A 14,603-nucleotide genomic window follows, 5' to 3' on the forward strand; every position below is an offset into this window, starting at 1 on the left:
AGGATGGCCCCTGGATGGTGACGGGGACCAGCCTCGGGGTTGGTCTGGCCTCGGCCTGGTTTCCCTCATGGGAATCTCAGTGCTTCTTTTCCTGCGTCCTGGTCGCACCCCGCCCTACTCTTTTTTCCCTGATTAAAGTGTGCGGAGTGGGTCAACCTGGTGGCCTTCCCCGCGAGGTGATAGCTTCCACAAATCTTTGTTGCCATTTTACAGCCGCGTCCCCTGAGAAAAAGCCCTGGAACAGCCCTTGATCGAGGTAAATCTAGATCTACCAGAGGTAGACACTCGTAACCACAGGCAGATGGTTGAGCCTTGTAAATCTGGGGCTCTCCCAGCATAAGATCCCTTGATAATTGACACAGGGTTGCCAGATGTGAGAACATGCTATGTGGCACCGGGAAGGGTTTGGACAGTTAACAGGACAGAAAGGTTGAAGAAGATACGAGCACAGAATCCAGCACCTCCATCAGCGGTAAGACTCTGATCAGTTACCTCACCTCTCTGAACCCCAACTGTCTCATTTGTAAAGTGGTTGTAACAAAAAAAATTTAGATTTGGTTTCAGTTTAAATGAAATAATATAGGCAAAGCAGTTAGCCAGGTTCTTGGCCATTAAGACTCAATAAGGGCCAGTCAGCAGTTTATAGAAATGGTACAAGTGTGACGGTGGAAACTAAAGCACTCATATTCAACATCTGGCCAATATTTTCAGTCATCTAATTTTTATTTATGCTTTTAGTTATTCCTTTACTTAACCCATTAATGTTTCAGCAGCTACTGGTAGTGGATGTCCACTACCAGTCAGTTCTTGCCCCAGGTCATCCCTGTCCAACTGTATTTAGTGGGATCCCGCCCAGGGGGAGTTGTGGCCTCCTTCATGAGAACTGATGGAGTCCAGCTCCGCAGGAGGGCTCCTAGGAGATCTTGTCCCCGTGGCAGTTGAGGCTTTGGAAGTTGTTTTCTGCAGCTCTGCCTCCTCAGGCTGAGTTGCCTGAGCAGAGCAGATCCCTCTAGTGTTTGGACCGAGTGACAGGACAACTTTCCATAAACTCCTCTGTCCCCCACTCCTCACTGTTGGGGGGGTGTGCCCCCTGAATCCTGAAGGCCCCAACCAGCAAGCTGAAACCCACCCTGGAACAGTTCTGTGCTCTTGACACCCTCCCCATCTCCCTGTCTACTAATACCTTTCCCTTCCTGCCTTCATGCTGCATCGCAGTGCCTTTCTGCATTTGGACTGGCATCTCCGCACCACTACTCACACTGTTTTGGGATCATCTCACATCTCTGGGCCCATTATCTTTGTCTGGGCCCCTTCATGCCTTTAGCTTGGGCTATATGGCAGACGCATTACTGGGCAGGCACCCTGCTGGATCTGTGAGAGACAGAGGTGCTTAACACATAAACGGTTCATAAGTAAACATCATGTGGTAAGGGCCATGGTGCATGGTGCTGTGGGAGTAGCCAGGGTGGAGCAGCTGGCTCTACTTTGAGAAGTCAGAGAAGGCTTTACCAGGAGGTAGTGTGGCACTAATGGTAAGGAACCCGCCTGCCGATGCAGAAGACGTAAGAGACACAGGTTCAATCCCTGGATTGGGAAGATCCCCTGGAGAAGGAAATGGCAACCCACTCCAGTATTCTTGTCTGGGCAGTCCCATGGACAAAGGAGCCTGGTGGACTACAGTCCGTGGGGTTGCAAAGAGTCGGACAGGACTGAGCATACAGGCACAATGTAAGCAATCATAAACGATTTTGCTAGATGGAGAGTAGGAGAAAGGGAAGTCGAGTCAAGGAGAATAGCATGTATTAAAGTCTGAAATCATGTGATATTCTTACAGAAAATGTAGCTAGTGTGAATGGGAAAAGGGATATGTTACTTGGGGTTGAGAGTTCATGAGTAGCAAGGGGGAAAAGGGAGGCCAGAGAGGTAAACAGGGGCCTACTTGTGAGGACCTTGTAAGCCATACCACTTGCTTTAGACTTTGCCCTTCCAGTGCTGAAGTCCTGTGGAGGGTTTTCTATAGGGGCGTGACATGTGCAGGGTTATATGTAAGGAAGATGAGACTCATGGCTGTTGGGGGATGGACTGTGTCATTTGTCCTCTAGCAATTCTGTCAGGCAGATGGGAGGATACTCTTTTCTACCTTATACTCCTGAGAACGCTGAGGCTCCAGGGGCTAAATACCTTGCCGGAGGTCTGACAGCCAGAAAGCGGAGGACTTAGCATTCACCTGGTTCTGACCCTGACTCTCTTTCTCCTGGGCATACTGCCATTGTTAACAGAGTCTTCTAGAAAGCTGGGCAGTGGGTAGATGCTGACAGAGGCAATGTGAAACAAATGGTCATTGACACAATCTTGTTGAAGGAGTGTAGCACTGGGATTTTGTGGCCTGTGGTGTTCAGTCTCCTGACCTCTGTGCCAATGCACAGACAGCAAGAAACAGCAGGGAACTTTGAGCTTCAAGCACTACATTGCCTTGACAAAATCCATTCATCACTGTCTCGCTCATTAATTCACAGCAGCATCTGCTGCCTGATGCTGGCGTTTGTCAGTGACTTGTTTCTGGAAGCCCCTAGTCTTCAAGGCTGGTCAGGTCTGCTCCCGCAGCCCCAGGGTGAGCCCTGGCAATCAGAGGCAGGCCCTTTCTGCCTGCATTTATAAAATGAAATAACTTCATTAAAAAAAAAATAAAGGTAGTGTAAACTGGCCGTATAGAACATGAGCTCTGGAGATAGACAAACCTGGCTTTTAGTTCTATGGCTGCCACTTAGCAAACTAGGAAGTTATGAATATATATGAACCTCAGCTCTCTTCTCTCTGAAATGAGCAAAGTCAAACCTACCTAAAATATTACTGTTATGAGTAAGGTGAGATAGTGTTTATAAAGTGTCTTGGCATGATACCTGGCACATATGAGTCCTCAGTGTATGGTGGCTTTAATTTTGAACATTTAAAGAATGTTTGAAAAATAGAGAATTTGAAGGAAAAAAATCTTATAATCTTACCATAATACAACTACCTTTATAATTTAATTATTTCCTTCAAATTTTTTATCTCTACTACTTCAGAACATGTCAGATTTTATAGCACATTTATTTTATAGCCAAGAGCCTTTTTAAAAATTTTTTTTACTCCTCTGTGGTGGGAACTGCGTTATATTTATTTTCCTTATTTGTACTAGATAATTTTTCTGATTATTAAAATTGTGTATAAAATTTAAAGAACATAGAAAAAGGCAAAGGGAAAACCATACTCATCAGTTCAGTTCAGTTCAGCCGCTCAGTTGTGTCCGACTCTCTGTGACCCCATGGACCACAGCATGCCAGGCCAGGCCTCCCTGTCCATCACCAACTCCTGGAGTTTACCCAAACTCATGTCCATTGAGTCGGTGATGCCATCCAACCATCTCATCCTCTGTCGTCCCCTTCTCCCACCTTCAATCTTTCCCAGCATCAGGGTCTTTTCAAATAAGTCAGCTCTTTGCATCAGGTGGCCAAAGTCCTGGAGTTTCAGCTTCAACATCAGTCCTTCCAATGAACACTCAGGACTGATCTCCTTTAGGATGGACTGGTTGGATCTCTTTGCAGTCCAAGGGACTCTCAAGAGTCTTCTCCAACACCACAGTTCAAAAGCATCAGTTCCTCAGTGCTCAGCTTTCTTTATAGTCCAACTCTCACATCCATACATGACCACGGGAAAAACCATAGCCTTGACTAGATGGACCTTTGTTGGCAAAGTAACGTCTCTGCTTTTTAATATGCTATCTAGGTTGGTCATAGGTTTCCTTCCAAGGGTCAAGCATCTTTTAATTTCATGGCTGCAGTCACCATCTGCAGTGATTTTGGAGCCCCCCCGCCAAATAAAGTCAGCCACTGTTTCCGCTGTTTCCCCAGCTATTTCCCGTGAAGTGATGGGACTGGATTCCACGATTTTAGTTTTCTGAATGTTGAGCTTTAAGCCAACTTTTTCACTCTCCTCTTTCACTTTCATCAAGAGGCTCTTTAGTTCTTCTTCACTTTCTGTCATAAGGGTGGTGTCATCTGCATATCTGAGGTTATTGATACTTCTCCCGGCAGTCTTGATTCCAGCTTGTGGCTTCATCCAGCCCAGGGTTTCTCATGATGTACTCTGCATATACGTTAAATAAGCAGGATGACAATATACTGCCTTGACGTACTCCTTTTCCTGTTTGGAACCAGTCTGTTGTTCCATGTCCAGTTCTAACTGTTGCTTCCTGAGCTGCATACAGATTTCTCAAGAAGGTCAGATGGTCTGGTATTCCCATCTCTTTCAGAATTTTCCACAGTTGATTGTGATCCACACAGTCAAAGGCTTTGGCATAGTGATACTCATATTCATAATGACCCCCTTATCCTTATTCTTATCCTTACCCTTACCTTATCCTTACCCTTATCCTTAGCCCAGAGGCTATCACTATTAAATTTTTGGAATAACTCCTTCCAGTCTTTTATTCATGTTTTATTATAGAGTTGAGATCATATTACATATATAATTTTTATGTAGTTTTTTCAGTTCACAGGATATCACACGTATTTTCCTTTATTGTAAGCATCATTTTCCAAGGCTGCATAATAATTTCCAAGTCATCAGATGGCTCTACTGTAACTTACATAGAATTCTCCTATTGTTAGACACCTAAGTTTGTTTCTAATTCTTCCATCTAAGTAGCTTCCTGTGGCAAAACCAAGGGAACCAGCCTCAGTATAACCAGGAAGCATATGATGAACTTGTGCTGTGTGTATGGCCTGGGTGAGGCCTAGGGGGACCGCCTCAGATAAATCAGAGACAGAGCCTGCCTCACAGGAGCTCAGAGACTAGTCAGCCTGGAAATATTTAATACCCAGGTACTTCTTTGCCAGACAGTGTTAGGGAATCCACCTAAACATGGGTAGCCCTCTTCCCTGAGGAAACTAAGATCCTGGACCCATAAGTTTTACAAAGGAAAAAGCCTGAGAAGCCTGGCTGCCCCTTCTCACTTGAAGTGAAGTGAAAGTTGCTCAGTCATGACTAACTCTTTGCGACTCCATGGTCTTGGTCCATGGACTTCTCCAGGCTAGAATACTGGAGTGAGTAGCCTCTCCCTTCTTCAGGGGATCTTCCCAACCCAGGGATCGCACCCAGGTCTCCTGCACTGCAGGCAGATTCTTTACCAGCTGAGCCACCAGGCCTGCCGTACTCAAATGTCTTTTGAGCCTGTTACCTTGACTGTCAGGGGCCTGTGCTAGTTACCCTTGAATATCACTGCCAAGTGGTTTTTCACTGGGAAAGTGTAAGAAGTTACAGCACCAGGAGAGTGTGAGAATGAGGGAATCAGAGAGGCTCTAGTCTTAATTTAGACAGACACGCACTTCCACTGGCACCTGATGCAAGTTATATTTCCTCTTCCTAAGCCCGTTTTCTCCACATCATGTGAAAGATCAGACTAGGTGATCTCCAGGGCTCTTCCAGTTGACATTCCATAAGTACCTGAAGCCCTTTTTCTTGCCAGGAGCTAAAGTAAGCATCACAGTAAAGGTCACGGGATCTTCTCCAGAACCTAGAGTTCCTTTTAATTAATACCTGGGGGACAATTTACGCTCTTATTTTCCCAGTCACTTCCTTCTGGTAGCATTTGGGACATGCAGAGACTGAGAGGCAAGAAATAGCTCTCACTGGGTACAGCACTGAATTCAGAACCCCAGATGATTGTCTCTTAGGTGTTTGTTCTTTAGGTACTTTGTTCTTTCATTCATTTTCTCTGAGCCCCAGACCTTGTACAGTCCATCTGTGTAGTAGTGCAGAAGGGAATGAGACATAGCGCTGTCTTCAAGACACACACAGTCTAGTGAGGAAATGGGGGAAAATGTAAAAGACAACAAGATGATTGCTGCAGTGGGGATGCATATAAATTGCCTAATGGAAGGAGTGCTTCCGTCAGCTAGAAGCAGTAGCAAGGGAGTGTCTGGATGCTTTGAAATTTTAAAGGATGAAAAGAATTTTTGGAGGTAGGCAGTTCAGGGGAGGCCATGCAGAGCAGAGGAGCAGCATGTGTAAAGGCCCGGAGGTGTGAGAGGACATGTGTTCAGAGAACTGCAGGTGGTTTGTGTGGCTGGAAGGTAGAAGGGAGAGTGAGCAGATGGGCAGAAGTCAAGCGTTTTCCCTTGGGCAAGTCTGTTTCCACTGAGTTCTTTGCTCATTTTATCATTCCAGGCCAGAGTGATGGACTTTTCAGCTCAGTTTTCCAAAACTGTCATTTATATTGCCTTATATTTTCATTTTTTTTTTTTACAGTAACACATGCTCATTATAGAAAGTTGAAAAATACAAAAAAAAAGTATAAAGAATAAAGGATTTTTTAAAAAATCACTTATGGTCTCTGCCTACAAGCAAATACATTAACATTGTGGTGTATTTCCATTCAATATTTTTTTATTTTTTCACTTTTTATGGAGTTGTGAGTGTATTGTAATTATAGTCTTTTGTTCATTGTGCCCCTTTCTACTTCCTAAAATTGCTCCAAAACTGGATGTTAATATCCTTAAAAATAACTCTGATCATAAAATATAATGGCTTAAATAAGTTTTCTATTTATATCTATAATATAACTTATTTTATTTCTTTTTACAGATCTCCTGTGGCTCAGAGCATAATCTGGCGGTGATTGGTAAGTAATTTGTGTCCTGATAACTGCGTTTATTCTGAAACTCATGGGCAGAACTGGAGGACTCCTGATTAAGCAAAGGCCAACGTGCGTGTGTGTGTATGCTGGGGGAGATGCTGGGAAATGGAAGTATTTAGTTGACCAAGGCTTTGCTAGGGGCCCTTTTTCTAAAATTTCTCTACATATTATTGAGCATCTAAAAAGGTACCTGAGCTAGCCTCCCTGCTTCAGGAAGAGGCATTTTGGGGAGAATTAAAGATCTTATAGGTTGAGGGCATCGTGTGCAGAGAGCTGAACATTGGAGAGGAAGAGAATTGGGCTGCTCCTGGCTCTTGAGTCAGTCCTTTGCACCAAATTCTTTCCTCTTGCTCGGCTCTTTTTTTGGAGACGGGGTGGGGTTGGGGGTGATGGCTTGGCCCACTGCTTTCCTGCCTTGTGTTTCTTGGCACTCAGGAACTCCCAAGCCTGTGATTAATTGATGTTTCTTCTTATTGGCTGTTTATAACCAAGGTTCACTGGTTTTTATAATCAGGCCTGTGAGTAATTCCTTCAAAAAGCTTTCTCGATACTTCCGCAGGTAGACTCAGTCTGTAGGTTTATAATAGCCAGGACATGGAAGCAACCTAGATGTCCATCAGCAGATGAATGGATAAGAAAGCTGTGGTACATATACACAATGGAGTATTACTCAGCCATTAAAAAGAATTCATTTGAATCAGTTCTAATGAGGTGGATGAAACTGGAGCCTATTATACAGAGTGAAGTAAGCCAGAAGGAAAAACACCAGTACAGTATACTAACGCATATATATGGAATTTAGAAAGATGATAACAATAACCCTGTGTACGAGACAGCAAAAGAGACACTGATGTATGGAACAGTCTTATGGACTCTGTGGGAGAGGGAGAGGGTGGGAAGATTTGGGAGAATGGCATTGAAACATGTAAAATATCATGTATGAAACGAGATGCCAGTCCAGGTTCAATGCACAATACTGGATGCTTGGGGCTAGTGCACTGGGACGACCCAGAGGGATGGTATAGGGAGGGAGGAGGGAGGAGGGTTCAGGATGGGGAACACATGTATACCTGTGATGGATTCATTTTGATATTGGCAAAACTAATACAATTATGTAAAGTTTAAAAATAAAATAAAATTAAAAAAAAAAAAAAGAGAGAGACAGTGTAGAGTCTGGCTATCTGAGTTCAATGCAGGCTTCTACTTATTCGCTGTGTGACCCCAGACAAGGTACTTAGCTCTCCATGCCTCATCTTTCTCATTTTTAAAATGAGAAGGGCAATGGTATCTTGGGGTTGTTGGGGCTGTTGTGAGGGTTAAAAGAGTTGATATGTGTATAGCACTTAGAAGAGCACTTAGCTCCTAGTAGGGGTTTTAGAAGTGTTAGTTGATATTATCTAATATCATTAGATCAAATAATTGCCCCCATCTTTAGGTCCCCCATCTGTGAAATGGAGCAGTTAAAACAGAAAACCAAGTTCCCTCCAGCCCCAGTATTTTATTTTTAAGGGTATTTTTTAATTGGAGTATAATTACTTTACAGTGCTGTTAGTTTCTGCTATACAGCAGTATCAATTCTCTCTTGAACCTCCCTCCCTCCCTCCATCTCACCCTTTTAGGTCATCACAGCCCAATATCTTAGGGCTCTATTACAACCCCGTTGCTGTCTGCTTTGAGTAGGTGATGTCTGTTCTGTGAACATCCCTCTCCCAGCCTCTGAATCTCAGCTTCTGAAGGTCAAGGCCCCTGGCTTTTCCTTTTGTTTCCTGGTTATTTGCAGCACCCAGAGCAGTGCCTGGCACTCAGCAGAAACTCAAGCACTGTTTTCTGGATTAAGCTAGACTGGCTGGCTCAGCTGCCTGGGGTGGCAGTTTGAAGCACTGCTTTGCAGGCCCGAATGTGATGTGCAAGAAGGCAGAACCAAGGACAGCAGAGGAGGCAGGCTGCCAGCCAGCAGAGTGGGTGGGGGGAGGAAAGGGGCTGGAGTCAGAGAGGGAGTGAGAAAATGTAACAGCAGACCTGTGTGCTTTGCAACACCAGATACTTTATACTGGAATTGCTCCAGCCTGGGTGTAATTAAGACAAGCTAATCAAAGAATCAGAGGCAGTGCCTAGGATGTTGCTACTGCTGCTGTCACTGGACTGGAAGAGAGGTTGGCTTCTTCTGGGACCAGCACAAACAATAAGATTGCAGGGAATCTAAATACAAGAAAGAACAAAATACAGCTGACGGTGGGGGTGCTGGAGTCAGCAGGGTGGCAGGCAGAGCCGACAGGCAGCCTAGGGCTGTAGACAGAGCACAGACTCTGCAGGCAGACAGCCTTGGTTTAAACTGGCTCCATCTCTGTGTGAGCTTCCATTTTTTCCTCATCTGTGTAATGGGGATAATTCCACCTGGCAGGATTGTTGTTGTGAGGATTAGAGAAGATAATATATCTGAAGTACCTGGTACTATATAGGAGATGTGTAAGAAATAAAGTAACTATTCCATTTCTTTTTCGGTTCTCTTGGTCAGGGTAGGAAGAGGGGAAAGTCACTTGTTCGTGTAACTGTTCTAGTGAAGTAATTCTTGGTTGGGAGAGAGAAATGATGACATTCTGGAAAGGTGTGTCCAGCGTTCCTACCCAAGTGAGGAAAACAGCAGAGCCAGTGGGAGAGCAGGGCATGGCATACTGGTGAACTCCTCGAGGGCAAACCTCTTATTTTCCATTTTGTTCCCAAAGCCTGGGGCTTGGCTCAGTCTGCTGAATGAATGGTTCCAGAGTCAGGAAAGGTGGGCCCAGTCCCAGGACTCTGGACACGTATACCTGCCTGTGTGTGAGCTGGGATCAGAGGCTGAGCACCCCTGGGGGCATGGTGCCCTCAGTGGGTGCCCGGCAGGATGCAAGCTGTGCAGCAGGAAGCGACAAGAAGCCTCCTGTGAGCCCTGGCAGGAGGCCAGCAAGAGGGAGACAAGCTGGAGGAGCAGAGTTCCTACCAGCTGGATGTCTGGCTCTCACGGCCGGCTCCCGCCTCCACCTCCTGCCCCTGCTGCCTTCAAGTGGACTTCCCTGCCTTCAGTCTCACACCCGAGATCCAGGCCCTCCATGCCTGGTGCTGGGTCACACACGTGATGGGCACAAAACAGTGCCCAAATAGACTGGAGTAGAATGTAGAGAAGCCACACTTTGCTCCAGGGGAGAAGAAACACATCAAACTGGAAGGGAGGGGGAAGTGAGATGATTGAAACAATGTAACTCGGGCTCTGCTGCTGCTGCTGCTGCTTCTACGTTGCTTCAGTCCTGTCTGACTCTGTGCGACCCCATAGATGGCAGCCCACCAGGCTCCTCTGTCCCTGGGATTCTCCAGGCAAGAACACTGGAGTGGGTTGCCATTTCCTTCTCCAAAATGAAAAGTGAGAGTGAAGTCACTCAGTCATGTCCAACTTGTAGCGACCCCATGAACTGCAGCCTACCACGCCTCTCCATCCATGGGATTTTCCAGGCAAGAGTACTGAAGTGGGGTGCCATTGCCTTCTCTGTCTTAAAATGCACAGGACTCCACAAAGCCTATTTGTTGTACCCACTTTATGGAGAAGAAAACTGAGACTCAGAGGTGAAACAAGGTGCTCAGGGATAAGTAGCAGTAGATGACAGCACTCTGTGCCTGACTTTTCCACGAATGCTTCTTTGACTCACTCACCTCCTCAGGGCCAAGGAGGGTGGGGAGTGACTAAGAGCACAGACGCTGGGGTCCTATCTCCTGGATGCAAATCCTGGCTCCTCTGCTTATGAGCCGTGTAGCCTTGTATATGAATGACTTAGCCTCTCTGTGTCTTTAAAAAAAAATTATTTTAATTGAAAGATAATTACTTCACAATATTGTGCTGGTTTTTGCCATACATCGTTGTGAATCGGCCACAGGTGCGGTGTATCCCCTCCAGCCTGGACGCCCCTCCCACCTCCCTCCCCGCCCCATCCCTCCAGGTTGTCACAGTGCACTGACTTTGGGTGCCCTGTGCCACATGTCAAACTCATCCTGGTTGTCTCTTTTACATATTATAATGTGTATGTTTCAGTGCTATTCTCTCAAACCATCCCACCCTCCCCTTCTCCCTCTGAGTCTAAAAATCTGTTCTTTATGTCTTTGTCTCCTTTGCTGTCCTGCACGTAGGATTGTTGGTACCATCTTTCTAGATCCCATATATGTGTGTTAATATATGGTATTTATCTTCTTCTTTCTGACTTACTTCACTCTGTATAGTGGGCTCTACGTTCACCCACATTTTTAGAACTGACTCAAATGCATTCATTTTTATAGCTGAGTAATATTCCATTGTGTATATGTACCACAGCTTCCTTATCCATTTATCTGCCGGGTGGGCTGCCGTCTATGGGGTCGCACAGAGTCGGACATGACTGAAGCGACTTAGCAGCAGCAGCAGCAGACATCTAGGTTGCTTCCATGTCCTGGCTATTGTAAACAGTGCTGCAGTAAACACTGGGGTACATGTGTGTCTTTTTCAATTCTGGTTTCCTCAGGATACTCTCTGTGTCTTGACTGCCTCACCTGGAAGATCATATTATTGACCTCATAGTGTTGTTGTATAAAGGGCTGACAGTGCCTGACAAAAATAAAGGCTCAGTGAATGTTAGCTGGTGTTGGTGCTGCTTTTATTATATGTTGAGAATATAATTTAAGGAAGTAATATTAACAAGACTGAAGCTCATGGTAGGAATTCCAGAAAGTGGAGAGAGAAGTGTCTCCCTCACCTAGCGTGTCAGGGTCAAGGATCTCGGCAGAGCGGCAGAATGGATTTGTAAGCTGCAGCCTGGGTACACTGATCTGGGGATCTCAAAACCCCAACAGCCCTGGAAAGAGTGCCAGCCCAGCTTTGCTCCGTGTCAGGGTTTTGCTGTTCACCGTCCCAGACAGGGACTGGGCCCTGTGTGTTCAGCCCTAGAGAAGCCCTACAGCAGCCACGTTAGCTTCTTAAAGTGAATGTGTTAGTTGCTTAGTCGTGTTCTGTTCTTTGTGACCCTACAGAACTGTAGCCTGTCAGGCTCCTCTGTCCATGAAATTCTCCAGTCAAGAACACTGGAATGGGTAGCCATTCCCTTCTCCAGGGGATCTTCCTGACCCAGGGATCAAACCAAAGTCTCCAGCATTTCAGGCAGATTCTTTACCGTCTGAGCCACTGGGGAAGCCCATAAAGTCAAAGCATCAATGATTCAACTTTGCTACTTCATTTGCTTCCGGGTTTCTTTGTTTCTCCTTTTGCAATTTAGTTTGGTTCTTTCCTTAGTTGTCCAATGAAGCTTCTCTTGACCTGGGCTGTGTTTGCCACAAGGTTGCCCCCATGGCTAGAGAGGATGGTGAGGCAGGGCAGGCTCCTGTATTAGACAAAGGAAGAGCCTCTGGAGCTGAGCGTAGACAAACTCACTGACAGGAAGGAAAAGCAGAAGCCACTGGCCGTGGCCGGCCTGGCCCCTCTCTAGCTGTGTGCCTTGTACAGTTGTTCCCCACTGAGCCTGATTCCTCATCTGTAAAAGCAGTATCACAATCCCCAACTCTAAAAGTTATTTTTCCAAATGGCACAGGTGTGTCAGGCACCTGCCCAGTGCCTGTCACAGCATAGGTGCTCAGCTGGTGAACTTGACAGGTTCACGAGTTCAGCTGCTTGCTTGCTTCCTTCCTTTTCACCCAGGATTCCCCTCCACATTCTGACGAAGCTGGCCAGCTCCCCTTCATGGGCATAGATGAGGTCAGCAGGAGTGAGATGAGGGCGTGTGGCCGCCACTTGCTCAGAGGATCCCTGGTTGCCAGCGGCAGGTGTCCCAGGCCCAGCTCTGTCTTCAGGGCCCTCACCTCTGTGTCTGGCTGAATTGGCTCCAGCTGTTTCCCTTCCCCTTGGGAGCGGCTTATTTTGGCTTGAATGGGCAATTTGTTTGCCTTTTCTCCTGATGTGCGGTTGTTCAGCCTCCCCTTCCTGCAGAGAAAAAAGAGCTGACTGCATTTCCTCTCTCCCACTCCATGCAGGCCCTTAGAAGGGATTTTATTGGGGGCCCTTTCCTGGAGCACTCACGCATGCCAGACAGGCATTGTTAAAGTGTTAGATATTTGGCAGCAAAGTATAGTGCCTCCTCCTCCAAGCAGAAGCAGCTCTTTTACCAAACTGGAACTATAATCTGTGCAAGGATCTTTTATTTTTTATTATTTTCCTTTCACTGATTTTTTCTAACTGTTGAACTTTTGTGCTTTTCTAATATGTGTGGCAGAACAGCTGACCGGCGTGGCCTGAGACCCGTCAAGTGGGGTCACATAGGAATTGAATCGAGAGAGCTAACTTATTTTGACACTGGCTGTAGATCTGAGAGGCAGTACCTCCAAACCCCAGGGCCTTGTAGAGGTCTTTGAGGCGAGGACAGACTTGTATGGTCCTGTGCACAATGGGATGGACGGAGCGGAAATGCTTTACTTATTTTGTCCCATTAATCCTCATACCCAATTGATGCACGGTTGTTAACCCTGCTTTCTAGATGAGAGAATCTGAAGCTTAGGTTGAGCAGTTTGCACCGCCAGGTCATCCGGTCAGGAGGAATCTGTGTGTCGAGTCTTTAACCCAGGCCTCTAACTCCACAGTCTGTGGTCTCCTGCCTGCTGCTGCCTTCCTGCAGACCCTGACAGTCTAGCCTGTTTTTAAGGCCACCAGATAAGATTATTTCATCTCTTCATTTCAATATTTGGTTCCCCTTCATGTTGGCAAGTTCTGTATATTTAGATTATAGCAGTCTGGCTCAGATTAAGCAGTTCTCTGCATAATAACTAGGTAAAATTGTGACATTGATGACATTGTGTTGTTATCACACTTCCCTCTTTACCTTCTGACAGTCCCAACCCTTTTAAGATTCTTCTTCTGGTGTACCTTCTCTTTAAAATTTTCTTTTACTTATTTAATTTGTGAATAATTAATACATGTACATTATTTAAAACTTAAAAAGCACAAAAAGATTTAAAATGAAAAACTTCCCTCCTGCTTTATCTCCCATCTATCCAGTGCCCCCAAACCCTTCTACTACATGTGCAACTAATTCTATTATTAGTTTCTTCATATCCTTCTAGTTGCTTTTTTGCATACATAAGTGAATGCTAAGATTTATTTTTATCTTCTCTTTTACATAAACTGTAGTATACTTTACATGCTTTTTAGTGTCTGATTTTTTTCTTTCAGTGATTTATCTGGGAGATCTTTTCATATCAGTATAAAAGCCTTTCTAGGGACTTCCCTGGTGGTCCAGTGGTTAAGAATTTGCCTTGCAATGCAGGAGATGTGGGCACAATCCCTGGTCAGGGAACTAAGATCCCACAGGATATGGGACAGCTAAGCCCTTGTGCCACAACTGCTGAGCCCATGTGCCACAACTAGAGAGTTTGTGCACCACAATGAAGATGCAAAACAGCCAAATTAAATTAATTTTTAAAAAGCCTTTCTAGTTCATTATTACCACTCCATAATATTCCAGTATACCTATGTTCAGTTCAGTTCAGTCACTCACTCATGTCTGACTGCGACCCCATGAACCATAGCACACCAGGCCTCCCTGTCCACCACCAACTCCTGGAGTCCACCCAAACCCATGTCCATTGTGTCAGTGATGCCATCCAACCATCTCATCCTCTGTCGTCCCCTTCTCCTCCTGCCCTCAATCTTTGCCAGCATCAGGGTCTTTTCAAATGAGTCAGTTCTTCGCATCAGGCGGCCAAAGTATTGGAGTTTCAACTTCAACATCAGTCCTTCCAATGAACACCCAGGACTGATCTCCTTTAGAATGGACTGGTTGGATCTCCTTGCAGTCCAAGGGACTCTCAAGAGTCTTCTCCAACATCACAGTTCAAAAGCATCAATTCTTTGGTGCTCAGCTTTATTTATAGTCCAACTCTCACATCC

At 45.6% G+C, this 14,603-nt stretch overlaps 1 protein-coding gene across 2 annotated transcripts in view; it reads left to right on the top strand.

The window, feature by feature from the left end:
* Positions 1 to 14,603, top strand: part of SERGEF (secretion regulating guanine nucleotide exchange factor) — a 248,168-nt gene that overhangs the window by 151,221 nt on the left and 82,344 nt on the right. For both annotated transcript variants that reach the window (XM_070803581.1, XM_019975581.2), the window contains exon 10: positions 6,625 to 6,661. In XM_070803581.1, the coding sequence (XP_070659682.1) occupies positions 6,625 to 6,661 (37 nt within the window). The remainder of the gene's footprint in view (positions 1 to 6,624; positions 6,662 to 14,603) is intronic.

Source organism: Bos indicus, chromosome 15 (genome assembly GCF_029378745.1).
Source record: "Bos indicus isolate NIAB-ARS_2022 breed Sahiwal x Tharparkar chromosome 15, NIAB-ARS_B.indTharparkar_mat_pri_1.0, whole genome shotgun sequence".
In the NCBI taxonomy this organism is placed as follows: Eukaryota; Metazoa; Chordata; class Mammalia; order Artiodactyla; family Bovidae; genus Bos; species Bos indicus.